Source organism: Sebastes fasciatus, chromosome 8, assembly GCF_043250625.1.
Source record: "Sebastes fasciatus isolate fSebFas1 chromosome 8, fSebFas1.pri, whole genome shotgun sequence".
Lineage (NCBI taxonomy): Eukaryota > Metazoa > Chordata > Actinopteri > Perciformes > Sebastidae > Sebastes > Sebastes fasciatus.
The window spans coordinates 14,589,182-14,614,145 of NC_133802.1; the positions used below are offsets into that span (position 1 = coordinate 14,589,182).

The following is a 24,964-nucleotide window of genomic DNA, read 5'->3' on the forward strand; positions in this document are numbered from 1 at the left end:
GCCAGCTACAGAAAAAAAAGCCTTTGAGGTTATATTAACAAAATATACACAGATTTAGCTACTGTCAGAATGCAAATGTATGCTGTAGCATTTGCATGCAGCATCCTGTTGTGGATGTACCCCTCATGGTCACAAAGAAAGAATTTAAATAGTTATGGCTAGGTGTGAAGTACATTGAGCATCACAGCTTATCTTAATTGCTTTTGCTTGTGATATTCCTCACCAGTCCATCAAAACTAAACTGCATTTACAGTTGTGGTGTTGAGGATAACTCAGTTTGTGTTCTCGCCACAGCTGCTTCCAGGATTAAAAACAGCTCAAATGTGTTTGGTACACAACCAGATAAACCTGCAAACTGTGAGAGACAGAAGAGGTAAACCTGCGAGATATTTACTCGTGAAAATATTTATTCATCTTATATTCATAACAGCCAACAGCAACAGAAAAAAACTCTAATCTTTGGCTTTTACAGGTCCCCCAGAGGACTTAAAGAGAGCTCTAACTGGCTATCACCTGAACTTATTGCAGGTAAGCGTCCAAGTGTGTATCCTTAAAAGTTGTAAGATGACACAAATGAATAATGTATGAAATTATAGAAACTTTAAAAACTTCACCTGGGCATCTGATAGTGTGTTTCATCAAGTCATTTTTCATGCGATGTTTTAATATCTATGTCGTGAACATCAAAAAAATAAATATTATATATATATTAAATATTAATTAGTAGATTATTTTAAATTATAATATATCATTATATCCTTCCTTTTATTTTCTGATAGCATATCTCAAACAGTGAATTGCTTCATAAGACTCTCTCAGATCATCACATGCCTTGATATTTTTGATATATTATTTATTACATGTGTGTGTTTAGTTTTAGGCTAGTGTGTGTTTTTCAAACTCTAATTAGTCCAGCTGTTCTTTTGTCTGGTATGGGCTGAATAGAAGCTGGGATACATTTGTACCAGCTTGTGTTCAGCAATAAGCATTAATGGTTAAAAAAGAAGAAGAATCCAGCTTCAATAGCAGCTTCATTAAAGGACGTGCTGTAATGCTCTATTAACTGTTTAACATCAAGTTATTATGCATCCAGGACAGAATCTAAACATGCATTCATGAAACGTTTTCACCACTGTAACCAGTTTCCATCCACCTGAGCTTTAGACAAGACCGTCAAAGGTCCTCACTACTCTGTCTGCCCTGTATGCAGCTGCTCACTGCTCAGAGCAATGTTTTAAAAGGAAAATCAAATGCACTGCATTTCATTGAGCTGTAAACGTCAATTAATTACTTCCATCTACCCATATCTGTAATATATACCCCCAGATTAAATGTCATATATCTAGTATTTGAATTATTCAGAATATGGTTCTTGGTATTCATTAAATATGAATTATTGTACAGCTAGAGCTAACTAAATTTATAGGAATAGTTCGACATGAAGACTAGAAACAGGGGAAACAGCTATTTTCACCCAGTGGGCAACCTCCAAGTCTGAAAAGTGAAGCCAATGCAGAAGTGCCTTAAACTTTCATTCTTTCTAATAGCCAGCAGGGGGCGACTCCTCTGGTTGCAAAAAGAAGTCTGATTGTATAGAAGTCTATGAGAAAATGAACCTACTTCTCACTTGATTTATTACCTCAGTAAACATTGTAAACATGAGTTTATGGTCTCAATCACTAGTTTCAAGTCTTCTTCAATACAGCATGATGTTCATTTAGTAAATTATGGTCCCATTTAGAGTCAAGTAGACCATAAAGCAGGGTATGCTTTAGGGCGGGGCTACCTTGTGATTGACAGGTCGCTACCACGGTGTTGTCCGGCCTGGGAGTTGTCCGCATTTTTGTCTTAGAACTACAACCCTTTCACAGTGTGTTTACAGTTCATGAAAGTTAATTAGAACATTTTAAAATGTCTTATTCAGCGTTCGGTTGTACTTAGCTCCACCCTCTCGTGTCACTTCTGCTTGCAAAAAGCCAAGATGGCGTAATAAACCATAAACCAATGAGTGATGTCACGATGACTACGTCCACTTCTTATATCTATGGCTTGGCCCTGCCTTTAAGGTAACATAATAGTCCCGCACAAACCCCCCTTAAAAAAGAAGCACAACATATTGTTTTTACACTTCAGTTTTTGTACAGGTTTAAAAATCAAGATATTATGTGTTAGTTAGTGAGCTTCAGAGGTGCTGGTAGGTGGATTTTGTTACCTTTGGACAGAGCCAGGCTAACTGTTTCCCTCTGTTTCCTGTCTTTATACTAAAGCTAAACTAAGTGGAAGTGAAGGCTCTGCAAAGAAAACATCATTTTCAGGCTCATACATGTAAATAATCACACCAATACCACACCAATAACAGAGGAATATGTGATGTTAATCAAATACACATGCTCTATTTTGAACTTCCTTAAATATAATTTCTATGTTAATTGTCCGTGTGTTGTCACTTACTGCTACATGTTCGGCTGTGAAGAAAAACAGACTTTGAACAGGCTGTATTTGTTTTGTTGTGCTAATGAAAGTCATTACAAAGTCCAACTTATTCCAAACCATCTGGAAGGCACATACAAACAAAACCCTGCGTTTCTCTAATGAACACCTCAAACAGAGAAGTTTTAACTTTGAAACTAAAGTTGGTTGGAAATGTCACATCCGTGTTTACCTTCTCTCTGTCGCTGCAGTGAAACAAGCTAAACATGCTGGGAATAGAAAGGGATATCTTGTTATCTTCTGTGCTGCAACATCTTGAATGGAGATTGGTATGGAGTAAACAACGCCTCGGCAGTCTTTCTACTATTGACCAACCACTCCTCCAATTACGTCCTTGTCTCTCTCTTCCTCTATTCTCATTCGTTACATCCTCTGTGACCTTTCTATTGGATGTGGCGGCAGTCAGACGTCAACGTGTGAGCATGTTATTGATAGAAGGATGGAGGTCATTACCAGCAGTTGCCTTGGAGAGGGCTGTAATCCCACAGAAAGCCGAGGCCAGAGCCCGGCTGGCCGCTGGAGCTGGCTTAATTACTGACCGGGCCTAATTTGCTCCTTGTATGGGCTGTGATGAAAGCAGGATGTGACACTTAAGGCTAGACTTCCTCTGCCATCTGCCCTTTGTGTCAGTCCCATTAACCTTTCCCTTGCACCTTCTCCTCTGCCTTTTTATGTTCAATTAAAGGCACTATTTAAATGAGCTGCAGTAGTAAGACTGAGAGCTTCGTCACGGGCCATGTAAAAAGAAATAATTGCGCCCTAAATTACAGGCCGACTTTGCATCCGCGAGGTAGAAATCTTCTGTGCTGATAATTGTATTTAGTTGCTTAATGTTCAGCTTTGCATCAAGTCTAGGTGTGAGTTTTCGCACATGATTCTGAAATATGCACGCTTGCTTGTTTGTGGGTGTGTGTGAGACTATCACACTCTACCGCTTTCGTTGCTGTGTGTCAGCAAAATGGCAAAAAACTTCCAATAATAACATTGTACAGTCAAATCGAACAATACTTCAAAAGGAAGCAAAGTAAAGCCGCGCTCGATGTTTGCCCTTTGGGATATTGTGAGCTTTGGTGTGTATTGTCAGTGCTGTGTAATTAATCATGCCACCTAACTGCATTCACAGGGTCCCCTTTGGTTAATTGGACTGCAGCTGGAGAATGAGCTAAGCGATGATTTATTCAGCAGGTGGAACACCACCCTGCCCCCCCCACTACTCCTTCCAGGTACCAAGGATGGATGGCTCACTCCTGCACCCAGCTACTCCCTGCGCTCCTCCATCCCTCAGGCCAATCGACACCGAGGGCACATTTACAAGACGGGCTTCAGGGTGACAAATTGAGAAGAGGAAAGGTACAGTGGAATCAATTTTCCCCCTTTTTCTCTGTATTCAAGTCAAGACTTATACTGGTAAGAGCAGGAAAACAGATAAAGATATTGACCATCTGTAGAAAGTTTAACAAGTGAACTTCCTCGCAGTGCCTGTTGGCAGGTGAAAACAAACACCAACAGCCAACCAAAGGTGAAACCCCTCAGACATTTACTGGCCGCGCAGTGAGGCAGGCTGGTGGTAACTATCATTTCAGGCTGGTTGGCAGGGCCGAGCCTCTGTGCCAAGCTTCGTTACACTGTTTTATCGGAGGTTAGGAGTATTCGGCCCCACAGAGTACAGAGTAAAGTGTGTGTTAAGACAAAGAAATCCTTTACAGGTGGAGTAACCAACTGTGACTAGTCTTAATTGAATCGTTTAGTAAACTAAACGATATAGCCAATAGCACTTGACATTAACGTTTTAACACTCAAACTCATTTTAAATCCAGCTAGTATTTAAAGGTACCCCTTTTAGATTAGGATAAACTGTGTAATTATTGTTCCTATAATTCCAGGCATCTATAATGAAATAGATGAAAACTTCTGTACGGTATGTTAACCATACAATGGTTAGATAACATTGTTTGAATTTATTTTTGGGCCCTCAATCTACTAAAATATTTATTCAAGATTATTTGCATGATTGTCTATAATTAATCGCGATTCATCACAAGTAAATCGCACGTTTTTTTTCTGTAAATGTACCTTAAAGGGAGATTTTTTGTATTTAATACTCCTATTTTCATGGGAGTGGGCAAATATGCTTTCTTTATGCAAATTTATGTATATATTTATTATTGGAAATCAATTAACAACACAAAACAATGACAAATATTGTCCAGAAACCCTCACAGGTACTGCAATTAGCATAAGAAATATGCTCAAACCATAACATGGCAAACTGCAGCCCAACAGGCAACAACAGCTGTCAGTGTGTCAGTGTGCTGACTTGACTATGACTTGCCCCAAAACTGCATGTGATTATCATAAAGTGGGCATGTCTGTAAAGGGGAGACTTGTGGGTACCCATAGAACCCATTTTCATTCACATAACTTGAGGTCAGAGGTCAAGGGACCCCTTTGAAAATGACCATGCCAGTTTTTCCTTGGCAAAATTTAGCATAAGTTTGGAGCGTTATTTAGCCTTATTCGCGACAAGCTAGTATGACATGGTTGGTACCAATGGATTACTTAGGTTTATTAGTTTCATATGATGCCAGTATCTTCACTGTAACTTTAAAATTGAGCCCGCTGCAACCTCCGAAATATTGATTGCATTAATGCGTCAAAGAAATTAGTGGCGTTAAAACAAACACATTATTGTTGCGTTGTTGACAGCCCTACTGAAAATTCATCTGATTACGATGATGTCGGGGTGATATCGAGTCGAAATCTTAAAACACTTTGAAGTGACAATCTGGACAACTTTACATCAGATACTCGCTTCACTGTTTTGTCTCTTATCGCCGGCGTGACAGCTCACTCTCAAACGTGGCACTTGATAGTTTTGCGTACGTTTGGAGCGTTATTTAGCCTCCTCTATTTTCCGAACAAGCTAGTATGACATGGTTGGTACCAATGGATTCCTTAAGTTTTGTAGTTTCATATGATACCAGTATCTTAACTCTAGCTTTAAAACTGAGTCCGCTACAACCTAAAAATCACAAGTTGCGTTAATGCGTTAAAGAAATGAGTAGAGTTAAAACGAATTGTGTTAGCGCGTTATTATCTTGTTAACTTTGACAGCCCTAATTTAGTTCCCTGTTCATATATACAGTATGTGACAGTTCACAGATAATCAGTCAGATTGTATCATAGACCCTATAATCTGCAGAAGCAGAGCCCATACATCAACATTAGGATTACACCTTCTCTTGCTGTAGTTTGTTTCCGTGCTGCTGGCCTACCATTACCCTGAGATAACCACACTTAAATAGTTAATGCAGCTGCGGGGCCCCCTCTGCATTACAAATGGGCCCATCCGTCTCACCTAGACCCCCGCGGGTGGCTGCGCCACAGTCCATCTTCAGCAACTCTAATCATTCATCGATAGGCGGCTATCTGACACCCGCTTCCACAGGATACCCAACACTGTGATGTGGTTAAGGCCAGAGACGGACATCCTGGTGTCAGAGAGGGGATCTGTCAACTGATATTACTCCAGACACCGCTATGGGACTTCCCAGCTACAACAGCTGGATTGCAGGCTCCAAGTCCAATCTGCTTATCTAAAACCTGCCCTTTATTTCTTTTCTAAGCTGTCTAGACACTGAAAAGGGACAAAGAAAGTGATGTGTTGTTTACCAAAGAAATGCATCTTATGATTTAAAGGAGAACGCCACCGATTATACACGTCAAAGTCTGTTTACAGGTCTTGAGGAGTCCTCCTCCATATGTGAAAAAGTTGTATGTATTTGTATTTGTGGCCCCAGAGGGAGCTGTGCAAAGTATGATAAATTGCCACTTGAGTCGGATCGGTTGGGGCTGAGGACTACAAGGGTGAAAATGAAAATAATCTGGAGGTGTGGAGCTGGAAAGAGGCTAACATAACACATCTGAATCAAGCCCCAAGGAAAAGTGCCGGTCGTTAATCCCAACTTTCGCAGTGGCCAAACGGCAGTACTGCAACTTCCATGTCCGTTACGTGATGCCACTGGGCCTAAAAAGACTTTTTCGCATAGACTTACATTGGGAAAGAGACGTCTGTAACTCAGCGGATAATTTTTTTTTAGGTAAATAACCTCCCCATTAGGAACACTCTAATAGCCCTTATAGGCTGCACGGTGGTGCAGTGGTTAGCACTGGCGCCTCACAGCTAGAGGGTTGCAGGTTCGAATCCGGCTTGGGACCCTTCTGTGTGGAGTTTGCATGTTCTCCCCGTGTGAGCGTGGGTTTTCTCCGGGTACTCCGGTTTCCTCCCACAGTCCAAAGACATGCAGGTTAGGTTAATTGTGGACTCTAAAAAAATTGCCCGTAGGTGTGAATGTGAGCGTGAATGGTTGTCTGTCTCTATGTGTCAGCCCTGCGATGGACTGGCGACCTGTCCAGGGTGTACCCTGCCTTCGCCCAATGTCGGCTGGGATCGGCTCCAGCCCCCCCGCGACCCCTAACGGGATAAGCGGTTGCAGATGGATGGATGGATGGATAATAGCCCTTATACAAATCATTAGGTTTTAAAGTTGTAAAATGCACTAATAGCCAAATTCAGAGTTATTTCCCTTCCTCCGTTCATGTGAATGAGACCCAGACCGAGGCTTTCCAGGCGGAAGTCGCCTCCAACGCTGTATCCAGTTCTCTTAATACATTCATGATCCGAATCTCCAACCGAACTGTCGGCGGTCAAGTTGCATTGTGGGTAATGTAGGTGCCAGGTTTTGACAAGGAAGAAGAATGCGTGAAAAATATAGAAGACAACATCTGTGGTTCTGCTGCATTGATTTAGGTCCTTTTATTTGTTGTTTTCCATCTTGAGTCTATCAACATTGCTACAGTGATGACGCCAACCCGGAAGTTAGAATCGCACGGGTTCCCTCGACAAAAAGCCAATGGGATTTTTCCATGGGATTTTTCCATTGGATTTTGGATTATTGCAGAAAATAAGCTCTGTGCCAAACAAACGTTTGATGATACTTAAACATTTTGTTCCGTAAAATAATCTCCACACTTTTATGATTTTTGAAGTGTGAATGCAATCGCCAGAAGTAAAAAGCTAATGTTAGGCTTTAAACGAACTACACAACGGTCGCATGAACACGAGTTTACACAACGAAGCTGTAAAGACGGACGTGTCGGCGTGATGACGTCTTGTAGTGTCATTTAGCCACTTGTCAGTAATCGCCTTTTTTAAGACATATAAAAGCTGTGGATGTGTGGGATATTTACTGACATATTTTATGTCGCAGAACAAAACGTTAAATTCTCTTAAGCTTGTGTTAACCACAGACCTTATTGCAGGCATCTAACTAAAAACCCATTTAAAAAAAAACATTGACTTCGAGACAACGGTACTGGAATTGCTAAAATACTAACACATGTCCGGGTTTTAGGACTCATTCCTGTACTCATTCCTGTTCCACTCTATAGGAGTTCAATGCTAAATCGGTAGATTAGGTATCTAAAGCGGCATTTTACCAATTTTACAGGATGTTCAGTTTACTCATCAGGAGGAGTAGGCTAGTCAGTCTGTGAAAAACAGTTGCATAATGTCTTCTGTGACTCTGGAATAGCCTTCTGAATCAGTGAAAGATGCTATTGAGGGGCGCCTGGGTTAGCTCAGTTGGTAGAGCGGGCGTCCATGTATCAAGGCTTGGTCCTGACTGCGGCGGCCCGGGTTCGAATCCGGCCTGTGGCCCTTTCCGCATCCACTCTCTCTCTCCCCCCTTTCAAGACTCTATCCACTGTCCTCAATAAAAAAAATGGAAAAATGCCCCCCAAAAAAATAACTTTAAAAAAAAAAGATGCTATTGAGTTGCATTACTGGAAGTGTAGGATCAGTGGTTTTAGAGCTTTCTAAAGACTAAAAGCAAGGATATTTCTATGCTGCTTCAATTTTGAGCTTCTGTCTCTTGTTAGTCCCCAAACTTTAAGGCCCAGACACACCAATCTGACATCAAAGAACTAGCGGCGATGAAGGCTGACTCTTACGTCGCCTCATGTCGCCTTTGTCTTGGCCAAAAAGTTGCACTCAAGCACACCGCAGAGACTACAGCCAACAGCCAACTACTACGACGTACGTTCTGTGCCTGTGTGAGATGAAATAACTCTCCCTACCGGCAGGCGGCGGTAGTCTGTATTCGTCATTTAAAAAGGGAAACTGGAAGACTGAGAACTGAGGATATACTGTACAAGCGCTTGTAGTGACACGTACATGAAACAAAGCAGCATTTGCCGACCATTTCCACACCACTCTCACTCACCACTTAGCTTCATTCCAGACGGCTATGTCGCTGTGAAATTATCTGTGTATTGGAATGATCAGATGAGATGAAAATGAAAAATGAGAAGAGCCTTCTGTGTTTGTCCTTTTGATCATACTCGTTTGCTTGCTTTCCTCACGTCCATTTCTCTTCTCGTGCACTGATTCGCTTAAGCTGAACAGCCAATCAGAGTGATTTGTTTCACCAACGTTGGCCAAAAAAACTCTGACATGGGCAGATTAGAGCTGATGGTGCAGGAAGCACCGAAAAAACTAGGCAGACAGACGCTCACCGACGGCCCCAAACTGTCCGACGGCCGACCGTCAGCTTGGTGTGTCATGGCCTTTATGGAAGTGAAATACTAAGTTGCTTAAGTGGGTCTGTGCAGATTGTAGGTAACATATTCCTTTCCTCTAAGTTTTAAGGGATGCTCTCAAAATGTCACTGCCTAGCCACTCTGTTCATACAAATCCTGTCTACTCTGGTCGAGAGGGGAGAGTGCCCTCTTTCCAATTTGCCTGACTGGGGAATGCCAGTCAAAAAGCAATCAATAAGACAAATGTTGAAGTGACTCAACTCTGCAGCTGAACCTCGATCCTGTTTCGTAGAGGAGTTTGTAAACCTTTTAATCCCCAACTGTAAAGCCTGGCTCTTATTTGTTGTTGCGGTCATCACATCAGCACTCTGCAGAGAGAATCTGCTCTCCATTCCCAATGGAAATAAATTTAAAAAAAACAGTGATAAAACTGAGCCCAGATCGTCTCTGTAAGTAACCAGCACAGATGCAGCCCAGGCTATAGTCGCTTTCTCCGGGGACTGCAGCTGCCACGCGGGGATTTGACAGGCCCGAAATGGGCAGGCGGGCCCCTTCCCTTTTGATCAATCAGGTAAGACAGAGGAGGGAGAGGGAGAATTCTAAAACTCCAGATGCGCTATCACCAAGGTGACTCTCATCTGTTACCCCTCCCAACCGCTCCGAATACACGCTCATCTGTCAGGGTGACAGAGCTCCTCTGCTTTCTCTACTTTAGTTGGATTTAGACCTGATGAGGGTCCGTTGAATTAAGTAGTAACTTAATTCAGCTGCGTCTGATTGTCATTTCTGGAGGGCAGGTTTTAAATCACACTGCAGAATGTGGACTAATGAGGAAACAGGGTTGGGCTACCTGTGAAACTATGTTCCTTGAAATAGCCTTAATTATATATTAACACTTTTTATGGTCTTCAGCCTTCTCGGGGTGTTAAGAGATTGTTCTGAGTGGATGGATTGTGTTCGAACCACGTTGCCACAATGATTTCTAGATGACTGCGTCATTGATTCATGTTCACCGCATTGTCTTTATTTCTCTGTGACGGCAAACCTTCAACACCTCAGACTCAGGTGAGGGACTGGCGCTGAAACGGAGCAAGACTACCCTCTGCTGGACATAATCACTGATGTGCTTCACTGCCAGGAGACAACCAGAGCTGAGGTGAGACATGTGGAGGGGTGAGAATCATACGTGGAATTTGACTCTGGTTTCTATGCAGCTCTCTCAATGTACTTACACTGAATAGAAATAACGGAATAAAAAAATACAATAATAAATGGTCAAGCGCTCGAGAGTTGTAAACAATACAAATAGTGCAAGGAAATAAATACCGGATGGGTATATGTGGACTAGATGATTATGTACAGTATGTACATATGGAGATGTATATATACTGTATGTACACTGAGTAGGAATTATATTTACAGTGACAGGTATTTACATATTACAATATATACATAAAGTGACAGATGATACATACAGAAAAATGTGCATTGAAGACTGTAAATTATAATCTAAAAATGTACATTAAAGACTGTAAATTATAATCTAAAAATGTACATTAAAGACTGTAAATTATAATCTAAAAATGTACATTAAAGACTGTAAATTATAGTCTAAAAATGTGCATTAAAGACTGTAAATTATCTAAAAATGTACATTAAAGACTGTAAATTATTATCTAAAAATGTACATTAAAGACTTTAAATTACAGTCTAAAAATGTGCATCGAAGACTGTAAATTATAATCTGAAAATGTGCATTAAAGATTGTAAATTATAATCTAAAAATGTGCATTTAAGATTGTAAATTATAATCTAAAAATGTAAAGACTGTAAGAATTATAATTCATAAGAGCAGCAGTGGATATTTGGTGTTACAGGCTTATTGACAGTGTATGACTGAATGACTGATTAAGTGTTCATCATGGTGGAGTGGTGGCCTGTGGGTAGAAACTGTTCTTGTTGAATGATGTTCACATCACCAGAGATGCACGTGTCTGTTCGTGGTGGGTGGTGGTGCTACTTCTTCTACTTCTCTGACATGTAAATAAGCAGCAAGAACTGTTTTAAATGGAAGGAAAAAAAGTCAACATACAAGTACTCTTCATGTCCAAGTATCACCACAAGATGGTGTCATTTCTCAGAGATGTCACATGGTATTATTCTGCAAATGTAATCTCTGTCTGCCACCTATTGGTGAAGACAGCAGACTGACCTGTATTAACCTTGCTTACAGATTCTTACTATACATCTGCTGCTACATAAATAGTTCAACTTTAGGACATGAAGCTTGCAAAACAAAATAGTGTTCGTAATGTCAAATATTACATATTTTAAAAGCTGCTGCAGTAAAAAAAAAAATCTGGTTTCACATAATTGCTGTCAGCTTCAGAGGTGCTGCACTCGAGCTGACCCTGACCTCTGACCTCCATGTGGAGGCGCCAAGCAAAGAGTTTGCCTTGAGGGATTAATAGATTTTCTGGTAACAATGCTAAAGAAGGAGTGATGCATATTTTGAATATTTTGCAATGCAAAAGCTCCACTGTGTGCACGAGTCTTCACAATAATATATTGTATTGATTGGACTCGATGTGATTTAAATGATTTAATTAATTAGAAGAAGAGCAGAGAGAGACCTATGTTAAAGGCTGTTGTTGCCAAAGGAAGTTTCAAATATGGCACTGTTTTCACCCTTACAAATTTCACAAGCTTGAGTCACAGTATGACTGATGCACCCGCTGGATCTCGGTCCAAAAATCTCAGGATGTGGATATGAAACTATTCGAAAGGGAAAGTGGAGCGTTGACTCAGTGACCGACGTACGGAGGTGAAATTAGGTAGTGCAAGAACTCCTATTATTCCCTGCGTATAGGAGTATCACATAAATACAGAGCTGTGTCCGCTAAACAAGCAGCACGCGCTACTTCCTGTGTTTGTGTGAGTCAGATACTACTCATCAGCCGGGCCCATCCCCCCGCCCACTAACCTCCGTCCGCCCCCTCGCAGAAATATAAAAGACACCCACACAAATATTCCCATCTCCGCCCACCTTGCCTTTCAACTACTCCCACACTTTTCCTCCCGATGGATTTTCTCTCTCTCTCTCTCCTGCTCCTTTTTTCTTTTCTTTTTTCTTCATCTCCTCTTCAGAGGGGAGGATGTGAGTGTGTTAGTCATGTTCAGGCTCATCCAGGGCCAACAGCAGCACAAGCAAGGGGGAAACCCAGGCACAGGCAGGAATAGGATGTTTTGTCCACATCTGGCGTTTGGCGGCTGCAACACTCTTGCGGTTTACGCAGCGGCCTAAAAATGGATTGCTAGAATGAGCTAGAGAGCGTGCTGGAGGGAAAGACGGATGAGCATTTAGTAGTAGGAGGAGGAGTGGGAGGAGGAGGAGGGGGTGAAAAAAGGGCAGGAGGACATAGGTGGGGGGGGGGAGGGGGGAGCATGTCAAAGTGGGCCAAGACCCCCCTGATGGTTAATAGGATTCTGTCTGCCCTGAGCTGCTGCAGAGTTCACGAGCCAGGAGACGGCTCTAGAGAGGGCGTCTGGCGTGGAAGTGTTTGTCTCTTGGAAGATTTGATTAGCATTTAAATGCAAACCGACTCCCACAGGTTTGTTTTGTGGTTTTTCTTGGGCCACAGGTTAAGATCTGGTCAGAAAACATGTATTCATCAGGTCTGTGATAAGAGGCAGGTTTCTGATTTAGCGTAACCTCAAATTTAAATTTGATGATCCCGATCAAAAATGATCTCATTCCTCAAAGTCCAAGAGCCCAAGTGACTAAAAGTAGTCAGAGTATTGATTGAGAATGGAATTTCATGAATGTTGACCTTATTTGACCAAGACTTTAACCTGATTACACGTATAAGATAAGACCACCATTTTCTAGGACGTTCTATAATGACTCTGTCCTTGAGAGTGACAGACAAAGGCGTATTCAAATTGCTGACATGTCCTTTATCTGTACAATGATAATGCACAGTTCCTTTGCAGCATCTGTGCGTTGACGATCATCAGAATTAAGAAAAAATAACATAGAAAACGATGAGAAATGCTGCAGGAGATCATTAGAACATTTTAACATGAATTAAAAAAAAGGATGCTCTCACATTTAAAGCTTCAGTAGGCAGAACGTTTTTGGCATCATTGGGGAAAAAACCTTTCAGCATATTTTAATTCAAATGTTCTGAGCGAAAACTAGACTTCTGTACCTCCTCATGGCTCTGTTTTAAAGTTTTAAAAAAATCTAGCGTGTTACGGGAGACTTTGGCCAATCGCAGGTCATTTCAGAGAGAGAGCGTTCCTATTGGCTGTGCTCCGGCTGGTGGATGGTGCTTGGGATTTCCTCAACAGATCTCAATATGGCTGCCGGGTCACAAACTTTCTCATTTTACAGCTAAACAGTACACTACAAGATGTTTTTTAAAAACATTTGAGGCGAGAAATAGGCATTACCGTAACAAAATATTGATTCATATTTGATCAGCGCAGCCTAGTTTGACCATTAGATCAGAGTTTGCGAGTGATTGACAGCTGCTCAGAGACATCAGACTCCAGTTCAGCTCTGATTGGTTGTTTTCCTCCGGTCTGTGAAATCTTGCAAATGCCATTAGGAGCACCGGAGGACACAGAAGACACATGATTTTTTTTCAGATTACCTGTCTCGTGCACTACTGTCAGGATATAGTGGCCGTTTTATAAAAATAACTTTTTTAAAATCATATTTGCACCATTTCTACCCACTGCAGCTTTAAAGACCATCCTCTTGATACATGACAGGATAACCCTCCCCCGCCCCCCCTCCACCTTCTGCTCTGTTATCAGTTCCCAGTGCAATTTTTTTGTCAGCAACTGTTTTGCTTCACAGCTACATTTTAAAATGCTAACATTTATTTTGCATCATCTCTGATCATTCACGTCATCCAGTCCCGTCGTCGGTCTCCAGGTGGTGCCAGTGGTTGAGAGGGACAACATTCCTCACACACACACACACACACACATACACACAGAGTAGACCTATTTCCCTGTCTCCATCCACACACTGAGGGGCTGGGTATGGCAGAGATGTGTGAGAGGGTGTGTGGGGGATGGGGCTGGAGTAGTTGTAGGAAGATAGAGAGGAAGGAAGTGAATAGAGTGAGAAATGGGGAGTGGGTGGCATGCAAGGCGAGCACATGCTGAGCAGAAACATTGGACTCATTGAGAAAGGCACTCTCTCCATTCATGCCCTATCCAATCCCACTTTTTCCAGCAAACTCCCGCTCTACTCCTCATGTACGTACAGTATAGTGACATCTATCTATCTGCTATCTGCACATGACAAAGGTTTGATTTAATGCTTTTGCATACATCAAGTAAGTTGAGAAAAGTCGTGCACCAACAGATTGCGAGGTTAAATATGCACCGATGGCGGCAAACGGTCTGTTTCGACCACTTTCTCAGTATCTGTTTTCATTTGCAGAGTAGAAGAGCCATCAGCTCCAGATGGGCAGGGCTCATTTACATTAGAAACCCTCGTGTGAAAGCACCAGTAGGTGGTTTGATTAGAGTACAGTTTGGAGCGCCTTTACACCTCCACCTTGTCTCCCCTGTATCCACCACACCCATGCAATTGCCATCCAATGTGTATTCATTTCAAATGCAAAGTGGTCACATCAACACCGGGTGGGAACGACCTGAAGGGTTCACCTATGTCTGTATGAAAGAAAGAGTTTATTTGGTTTTACCTATTAATTGACCCAGAGCTTTAATCAGGAATATATTGTGTCCTATAGTGTAGAGGCAGGTAAACTCATTTAAACTCAAGAAATAACTTTATTTTGACATATCATTAGCATGGGGTAATAAAGTGACTTTTTTTTTTTATGAATTTGAATGAATTTTTACTGAAATATTGTGTACCATTACAGCTGAAACACATCCATTACAAACTAGAAGAGGTTATTGCCTAGACGCATCAGAAATGGGGAAAAAACTGTGCAGCCATTTGAATTTAATATTAATCAAAGAAAAGAAAAGTGGCCTGGGGTTGCTTTAGTGTTCTTTATTTTCCAAAAGTATTTGAACTTTACCCTCTCCTCTCAATCTTTCAGAGTATTGAAAAAATATCACAAATGTTAATTTTTCTTAAGTCAGTAACTGTGACTCATTACTTTTAAAGAATTTTTTTTATTTTATTTAACTTTGAAAGCCTCTTTGAGATCAAAAATCCATTTTTAAAGACTGTTGAGGTCAAGACAAAAAAAAAACACACAAATATGCCACAAATCTGTATCGGTATCGCCGACTCCCCCTGTTCTCTGCCTGGCTGGAAGGTATGATGTTGTTTTTGTATCTAGAAAAGGAAAAGTTTACTCTGAGAGGGCGAGCACTTTCTAAAGAAGTGGCAACCCTTCGTCTCCTATTTTAATGGCCTGTCTGTTCTTCCTCCTGACTGATTGTCTTTGTTTCTACACAATATCATCGGCCTGTAGCAGCCCCTGATCAATATACTCCTTAACCTTACTTTAATACAATTTATTCTATTATTTGTAGATTTTATTTTATATAAATATATTTTATAAATTGTATCTTATTTTGTATGTGTGTGTACACACATTTTTTTTTTCTTTTTTTTTTTCTCTGTAATGTGGTTTGTTGTTGTTGGGCAGGGTGGATAGGTGGGTGGGAATAATAGTAAACATGGCAGTTTTTATTGTTTAAATGATTTTCACCAATACAAAATAATTTAAAAAAAAATCAGTATCAAAACACAGCCTGAACACAACCTACATAACACCTTAAGATAGCACAAGAGCAATCTAAAACCATTAATACAAATCTATAACTCATGAGAGCAAGTTGTCAAATTCTACTCTCCACTACATTTCAGAGGGAAATATCACTGCATTTATCTGATAGCTGTAGCTTCCCGTTACTTTATACATTTAGATTTCACATCCAAAACATCTATATATAGAACATGATGCATTATTTTCCTACAGATTACACAGCAGTATAAGAAGCAGATTAAAATTAGCTCAACCGTGACCAACAACAACAGTAAAACCCTAGTGGATAATCCAATAATGTCATATATAATAATGTTACACTCACATGGGCCATGTTCCTGCATTAAACTAACTTGTGATACTTTAAATCCATTTAGCCGACTTACACGGGCTACTTTTACTTTACATTTTGACAGGGCATTTTTGCAATGGAGTGGTTTTAAATTGTGTGATATTGGTACTTTTATTCAAGTAAAGGATCTGAATATGTCTAGAAGATGATGCTTTAAGAGGAAAATAACAAGAAATGCCTCTCTGAGTTGAAAACCGGCTAGTGGATAATCCAATAATGTCATATATAATAATGTTACACTCACATGGGCCATGTTCCTGCATTAAACTAACTTGTGATACTTTAAATCCATTTTGCTACTTTTACTTTACATTTTGACGGGGCTTTTTTTCAATGGAGTGGTTTTAAATTGTGATATTGCTACTTTTATTCAAGTAAAGTATCTGAATATGTCTAGAACATCAACCTTTACTATCAAAAGAGCCATATTAGTCACAGTTTATAGTCTAAGTATATAGTATATAAGTCTAATGCAGTGAAGGCCAAAGTGCAAATATACTACGGAGTATTAGGGCCACATTGAGGGGGGAAAAAATCTGAGATTTCCACAACGAAGTCATAATATTACGAAAGTAAAGTCATAACTTTACAAGAAAAAAATACGTAATATTATGAGAATAAAGTCATAACTTAACGAGAAAAAAAGTCGTAATATAACGAGAAAAAAGTCGGAATATTACGAGAATAAAGTCCTAATTTAACGAGAAAAAAAGTTGTAATATAATGAGAATAAAGTCATAACTTTACGAGAAAAAAAAGAAAATAACACGTAAAGTTACTACTTTATAATATTATGACTTTATTCCCATAATATTACTACTTTTTTCTCATAAACTTCTGACTTTATTCTCATAATATTACGACTTTTTTTCCTTTTTTATTCAAGTAAAGGATCTGAATATGTCTAGGAGATGATGCTTTAAGAGGAAAATAACAAGAAATGCCTCTCTGAGTTGAAACCCCAGCTTGTGTTTACATTGGGTGGAGGTCATAGTTCACTCACCATCACTGTGGTGAAGACTCTGGTATGTAGCTGACATGCACACACAATATGTGATACAATGTAACAATTATGTATTCTAATTCCTCAATTCTGCAACTTTTACACATGGTGTTTTTGTTATGAAAGCAGGGGTATAATGAGAGGGATCCAGGAGGAGGAGGAGGAGACGGAGGAGACGGAGGAGACCCTCCCCTCCCCACTGTCTGTCTGTCCCCCAGCTTCTCGTCCTCTTGGTGGCCCATTTATCATATCTCCGCCCTCCCCATGAGGGCGGCTCTTTAAATTGCCTGAAAACTCCTCCTGGCTGGCGCCTTTTTCCCCCGTTATCGGCAGGAGACAAGAAGACACGTGCTATTTATAGGGACGTCGCAAGGAACAAACTTCTCAACCTGCTGCTGGTAAGATATATGTTTTATACAAGCTTCTCTTCCTTCCTTTCTTTATTGTAAGGCTGCATGCTGTGGGATTTGAAAGGGGCGGGCTGTGTGTGTTGTAGTCTGACGAATAAAAAGCTGTAGCCTATAGATCCGAGCCAGGCTCTTTAACCGGGTACAACCAGCCAGGCTTAAAGGAAACATTTTGGTCGTAAACTCGGAGCAGAGATTAGAGCCGAGGAAGCGGTGAAAGGTGAGTGCAGGACGGTGAAATGCATGCTCGACAACACAGAAGAAGCAGTTTTTTTAATGCATTTTACAGCTTTTACAGGAGGAGGCTGCATGCTTTAACCCGTCTTTTGTTGGAGGTAGTCCGGGCTTTCACCGAGGCAAACGCACCGTGCTTGCTTCTGCTGTGCTTTTTTTGTTTTAAAGTGGCTTCACACACAGAGCCAGTGAGTGAGTGTGTCGGTGGATATCTCTCCGCGGCCCAGCCGGCGTGCAGACATGCTGCTGGAGGAGAGGCCTCTCAACATGGTCGGTGTGCGGAGAGAGGAGAGGAGAGGAGGCTTCAGTCTCTTTCTGCAGATTTCTGCGGCCTACTGAGCTCCAGCAATAAATATCTTGCGAGCAGATTTGCTTATCAATCCCCTTGTTTGTGCAGCAGCACCGTCGGGCTGTGTGTTAATGGAGCACTAGAGGAGGAGGACAAAAATAGACCTGGAGAATAAGCGCGGATTAATCTGAGTTAAACGCGTTTACCGGTGTGTGTGCGGTCATTTTTATTCGTTTGCTGCTGCGCGGTCAGTGAGTTTATATTATAGCTCTTCTTGTGCTTGCATGTCTTGTGTGTGTGTGCTAACTTGCTGCAAAAGCCTGACCGGTTTGATTTGTCTCCTGTAGGTCTGAAAAAGCTAAGAAAACATGAGCGACAAGGGGACAGTGTCACCGAAAGAGGAGGCGACAGAGAAGAGGGGGCGTGGAAGACCCCGTAAGAAGCCCCAGGTGAAGACCACTGATGTAAGTAGTCCCTATGCATTTATTTATTTATTTATTGGAAATCATTATATCTGGTTTGCATATCATGAGAATATCCCCAACATATAAAAAAAAAGTATGCATTAAAGAGAAGGAAGGTGTTAAACCAGAGACAAACCCTTTTATAGATCACATTGATTTATTGATTTATTTAAAAAGGATCCCCATTAGCTGATACCAATAGCACCAGCTAGTCTTCCTGGGGTCTGCAATCAAGTACATTACATTTATCACATACATACAACATCATATCTGTGTTACGCTAATAACATTCAAATTTTCAAAACATGTATAAATTTCACATTCATACACATCTTCCACAACCGTTTAAAGCCTCAAGGCCCGTCATCAGGGAAAAGGAACAAAATAAAAGTTTGTATTAGTAATGTATTCTTAGATGGTATTTGAATGAGGATTTGTTAGCGGACTGACGGATGATCACATCTGCTCCAGGTGATAATCAGGTGGATATGACTGCAGGTAAAAGGTGCTCATGCATATCTATAATCATTATATCCGGTTTGCATTTAATGAGAATATCCCCAACATATATATATATAAAAAAAGTATGCATTAAATAGAAGAAAGGTGTTAAACCAAGAGACAAACCCTTTTATTTGAGATCCCATCTGTTCCAGGTGATGCTCAGGTAGATATGAGTGCAGGTAAAAGGTGCTCATGCATATCTATAACAGGATATATGGCTGCAGCGAAGCCCTCTGTGACCACTCGCTCACCCTTCTTATCTGTGTAAGCGTAGGAGTCTACAACAAGCTTCCTGTGTGTGTGTGTGTGTGTCTCACCAGGTTTGTAAGCAACCTGTAACCCAACACCTTTAAACTGGTATTCACCCCCCTCATGACCCACCTCTGCTCATCATGTAATGGGATGACATAGCCCGCGTTGGAAGCGCACAGAGTGGCCCGTATAGCTGTCACTCAGCGCTGCTCTGTTTTAGTATTGAATTGCTCGGTTGCTACGAGCTGCGGTTGTAAACACGCCCCAAGGTGCAACGAGAGAATGGTCTGCCATGACGCGGCTTACAACCACAAATTATCACGAGAACAAGATACTGGATTTACCTTGCAGTCGGAGTCGACGGTAATCCCCCCCAATCTCCGTGTTAACTTTTATTATAGTTCCCCCTTTCTACATCTCACCTTCTCAATAGCATGTTTATATCAGGGTGCTATTTACGCACCAATGTTTGTCTTTATGAACACTTTAGTTGATAACTGTTTGTTTCCGTGGCTTCTGAGCACCTGTCAGTCTTTTAAAAGTTCATGTCCGCTGCACCGACCTTGTAAACTTCTGAGTCTTGCATGTTAGACGTGTATCCATGCTTGCATTCTTTTTGTACAAAGACCCACTCCTCCTTATAATATGTGCCCGGAATAAATTATTATGTTTATGTTTTGCGGTATGCTAACTATCTTTTTTGACTGTCTTGATTGTCAGGAAGCAAGTGGGTCTCCTGCTCCAAAGAGGTCCAGAGGACGGCCGAAGGGCAGCAAAAACAAAGGCAGTAAGGGCAAAGTAAGTCAATGCTGTCTGTTTTTACACACACACACGTCGCGATTACAGCAACACACATCCTGAGCCGCTGCAACAGCGTCCGTGTCGAGCAGAAGACGGGCACGTCCCATCTTCTTTTGCAATCATTTCCCTTTTCTAACCCTCGCTGTTAACGGTAGCTAACCCCGTCTTCTTAAAAGGACGTCCTGCTGTTACTTGTGATATATTGGCTGGGCTGCAATTTAGCTGCTTCCCCCCTCCTGGTGTCAGAAATAGCCTGGCTTGGGTTTCCCATTGTAAGGACCTTGGTTTACTGCCTTAACTGTTTTTTTGGTTTTTTTTTTACTGAGTGATGCTCACTCTGTACTTCCTGTCCTCCAGCTTCCTGCAGCTTGTCATGCACAGTTTGGTGCAGGTGCAGAGGCCGCAAGACTGTTTCCAAGCTGACACTAAGCACCCCTCCACCCCCACCCAGCACACAGCCCTAGTTCTTCTCTGCCCGTCGTCTCCATAGCAACAACTGATTTTTTTTTTTCTCCCCCGCCCCAACCCTCCAGCTCCCCCGTGCGCTCAGTCTTCGCTGCTATGTATGGGAAAGGGAGGGACAGAAAAACATACATGTATGATGTAGGTTTTAGCAGCGAGGGCCGAGCTGCTGAGGGTTTGTGTCTCCGCTCGGTTCCACCAGCTGTCTCTGAGCCTCAGACCAGGTGGCCAGCGAACTGGAGTGCCCTGTGTGCAGTTCCTGTCGGCCTTCCAGATAATAGCCAATGAACCCGATGCCCCCCTTCTATTTGTCTCATTACCGAGGTGCTACTGCCATCTGCAGGCAGCTAGACGCAGAACTCTGTGGAGATTGTTTACACCACAGGTTTTTGCACTGATCCCCCAAAAAGTCTGGAGCACATCGGCATAAAAATCGCAACAAAATTGCCTTGTCGTGCTCCACTCGTATCTCTGTTAACCTTGTGTTTGTTTTTCCTTCACAGAAGGTAGCACCAGCCCCGCCTGCAACGGGAAAACGCAGGGGAAGACCTAAGAAGGAGGTAAGAGTCCCTTGACAAACAGTCTCATTTGTTTAAACCATTCCTCCCCCAATTGAATTATGACTGGTATGACTGCCTGCAGGGCGAAATTGCATTTTCCTAATTCCCCTGCCTGCATCCTTCCTCTCAGATGAGTAATTTTTTACTCATCACAGCTATTCATCTCATGCACAGCGCGTTCATTTAGAGCAGCTCTACCTGGTCGTGTTTTAAGGCAAATCTGAACATGTATAGTAATGTGTTCCTAATCCAAATGTTGAGTAACCGGCTGTTTCTTTTTTTTTTTTTTTTTTTTTGTAGCTGCAAAGTTGCCAGACTCATGTACAGAAGGTCAAATAAAGCATGTTTTAATCTAGGAAAAAAAACCTGCGGTCTTGTAGTAACATTCTGTCATGTGCATGAGCGGTTAGGGCGTACTCTTGAAAGACGTCTGGATCGCATTAGTCACAGAAAGGAATGACCCAAAGTCACCCTCCCAACCAGCCCTTTCGTTTTTATGAATGAACATCTCGGGCAGTAGTGAGCACGAGGAGGGAAAAAGGCGAGGGAGCAAAAACAGGATGCCTCATTGTGACTCACCACTCTTATGAATCACTTTTCACTACAGATGGCTCACCCTTCCCCTGGGTGTTCTTCATGCCACAGCGGTTTATCAAAGAGATTTATAATACTTCTTTTGTAATGTTGGTGTTATTAAAAAGTAAAAACGTTGAGACATGAATCATGAGTGTTGATGGCCCTCTGGGTGTAGCTGAGACCTGACTTGTTTTGCTTTTTTTCTGTCACAGGAGAAAGAAGAAAAAGCCCAGGAATCATCTGAGGAGGAGGAAGACGAAGAAGACCAGTAATTCACAACGCATGCTACCTCACTCAACATACTGACTTACTGTTAACCAGAACTGGGCTGTATCTCCAAACACCAGTGCCACCACATGACCACTGTTCACGACAAAAGTCCCCTTTTTGCCAAAAAAGGAGGGTTTACCACAGTACAAATAATCATGCAACAGCACTGGATAGAACGATGGACCTTGCTCAAGCGTATATATCTAAGAATTCTATGAAGGGTAACAGCCCTTTTCTCTACATGTCATGTTATCACAAGTCTTTTATACTGGACAAAAAGTGCGCTCTAATGAGCCTGGACATTTCCTGTTCCCCCCCAACTAAAGATGGTTTGTAGGACATTTTCTCTGCTTAATGTTACTTATTTGTTGTACCCGCATCTGAGATGGTAGGGCATATAGATTTTTCTCCCATGTTTTGTACTGGACAAAGGTGAATTTTACCTATACTTGCTGGGTTTTTTTTTTTGGTTTTTTTGTGTGTGTGTTCGTGTGAAGTGGTTAACCTATCCTTTTTGCATCGTATTATAGATGGAGTTGAGCTTCAGCGTGTAGGATGAGAATAGATAACAGGTGGTAGTTTTTTTTGTTTTTTTTCTTCCCCTTTTCTAATCTGCATAACTGATTTCGCCCCCCTCATCCCACCAGTAGAGCAGAATCCCCATCTATCCTGTAGGACAGTTTAGACGTAGTTATGCTTCTCGAAATTCTCCGTCGCGGTCCTCGGCGTGCAGTGGGGAGATGTAAAAGTGTATCGTTAGTCCGATCAGTCTATACTTACTGTTTTTGTTCCTTCGGGTTACATACCATTTAAAAAAGAAAACAACAAAAAAAACATGAGTGTGCTGCTTTTCATGTTATAATAAAACTTTTTTTTTTTTGTATAATGTGTGTTTTTAAGGATAGGGTTGGCAGAGTTCTAGGCAGAGAGCATCAGTGTCATTTCTTCAGGGAGCTTTTACAAATGCTGTTACATCGACGTCTTTTTTTTTGTCTTCGCATGGTCCTCACTTTCCAAGCGCTCAACCCAATCACTCGTAAAGGCAAATCTGGTCAACCGAGGAGTTTGATTGTAATAGCGGATAGTCGGTGGCACTGCTATCCAACAGGGCTGTACGTCTATGTTTCATTCCATCTAGCTCTCAATGCTTTCACCTAGCTTGGTCCTTCTGTCATCACTTAGTACAGTAATCTTTCTTAGTCTTTTTTGGAGATGTGTGTTGTCTACTACAAGAGAAAAATGTTTGTGTATTTCTAAGTGTCAGGGAACCCGCAGTCACAGTCCACTTAACTGGGTTTTTCCACACACCTAAGCTGCTACAACCTCAGTTACGAAACCCGGAAAACTGCAAAACAGGCGATACACAGCCTGGAGTTTCATACCTCACTCAACGGCTTACTTTACCATATAATTGCAATTAACTGGTTTTCTGTTTGTTTGTTTTTTATGTAACCTCTGGCATGAGTTAGAAAGATGTTATTACAATGTTTGTTTGTTTTGTTATAACCTGACTGTAATGAGGTATCTAAGATGTCAAGTTTGCGTGCGCGTCTTGGCTCATTCACAACCGGAGCGCGCAGACAGGTTTTGGTTTAAATGTGTGAAGCAAGTCAGGGAGACCTGTCAGCTCGTACAACTGTGTTCGCTGACTGTGGTAGATTAGCAGGTGTGTTTTTAATTCTTCTGGTGCACTGAAATGTTGGTTCAGATTATCACGGACAAAAATGTTTGTGATAAGACTGGGCGCTCTCTTTCCACTTAACTGTTCTGTTGGCACTACCACACACAGCCACCCCTCGCCATACTCTGTCATACAACGGTCATTTCATGTTTTTTGTTTTCAACATCCTCCAACAACTCTGGACAATATCGGTATCATTTTCCATGCCAACATCTTGCATCCGTTCATTTATATACTGTCAACTCAATAGGATGTGATCATTCTTTTTAATGTACACCGTATATAAATGTACAATGTCTATATTTCTATGGTGCCCTACAACAATTTGTATCAGAAATGGTCAATAAAGAATTTTCTTTGTCATTTTTCTGGCACTTTTTTTTTTTTTTTTTTCTAAGCCATGCAACCATATCGTTAGATTTTCCACCCAAACACTCAACAAGCAGGTGTGCATTGTAATAACCTCGTCGCCAAACAGACTACTAGGTTAGCCCATCAAATTTAATTTCCTTTGGAAGTGTTCTCTGAGCTTGCCTAAGCACAAATGTGAAGAAACTTTAAAAATGTGTTAAACTGCTTGGCTGAATTGAGTTTTTCTTATTCTATATCTATTATTTGGGCACATGGGACTACTGTTGTTACAATAGACTATTATATTTTCAGAAAAAAACTAATCCATGTGCCCAAATACTAGATATAAGTACAATGATTCTATCTCAGGTACTACAATGAAGTATTTGGTATCTATGAACTCATAAAAAGTTGAATATCACAGATATGCACACATGCAGCGCAAAAAAAATCATGGAAACCATTAACATGTTTTTTTCTCTTTCCTGTTTCAAAAACCCTGACTTTGATTATTATTAAAAGTGTACTTTTTCACGTGATCTAAAAATTACAATATGTTTCTGTCAGACAAATGCCCAAAGTATGTCCCTACCAAATTTCAAGACTTTAGACCAATCACAATAAATGTTATGGCATTTTTTCTTATCATACTAAATGTTGTCTTTGGGCACAAATGGGGGTAATTAAGCTGACCTAAGCACAAATGTGAAGAAACTTTAAAAGTTTAGCTGAAAAGTGGGTTTTTATTATCACAGCCGCTCATATGGTATGATAAGATGGCTGTATCTCAGAAACTACGACAATCAAGTATTTGGTATCTGTGAACCTATAACGAGTTGAATATCAAAAATATGCACACAAATGCAGTGTAAAAAAATAGATTTCATATGGAAAACAT

The 24,964-nt window shown here is 41.1% G+C and overlaps 1 protein-coding gene and 1 long non-coding RNA gene across 4 annotated transcripts; both read left to right on the plus strand.

Annotated features, from left to right (window-relative positions):
* Window positions 1-293: 293 nt before the first annotated feature.
* Window positions 294-10,341, plus strand: LOC141772578 (uncharacterized). Its single transcript, XR_012594930.1, has 4 exons — window positions 294-373; window positions 473-528; window positions 3,614-3,840; window positions 10,150-10,341. It is a non-coding gene; the product is annotated as an uncharacterized LOC141772578 (long non-coding RNA).
* Window positions 10,342-17,457: 7,116 nt separating this feature from the next.
* hmga1a (high mobility group AT-hook 1a) lies at window positions 17,458-24,078 on the plus strand. 3 transcript variants are annotated; one of them, XM_074643704.1, is made up of 5 exons: window positions 17,458-17,613; window positions 18,493-18,609; window positions 20,086-20,163; window positions 21,132-21,188; window positions 21,489-21,552. In XM_074643704.1, exons 2-5 carry the CDS (start codon window positions 18,514-18,516, stop codon window positions 21,525-21,527), a joined length of 270 nt encoding a protein of 89 aa, XP_074499805.1. In that variant the 5' UTR covers window positions 17,458-17,613; window positions 18,493-18,513; the 3' UTR covers window positions 21,528-21,552. The 3 variants fall into 3 exon arrangements, with proteins under 3 accessions (XP_074499805.1, XP_074499803.1, XP_074499804.1); XM_074643702.1 differs by lacking the exon at window positions 21,489-21,552 and adding an exon at window positions 21,977-24,078 and having other exon boundaries at window positions 17,459-17,613; XM_074643703.1 differs by lacking the exons at window positions 17,458-17,613; window positions 21,489-21,552 and adding exons at window positions 17,635-17,842; window positions 21,977-24,078.
* The last annotated feature ends 886 nt before the right edge of the window (window positions 24,079-24,964 follow it).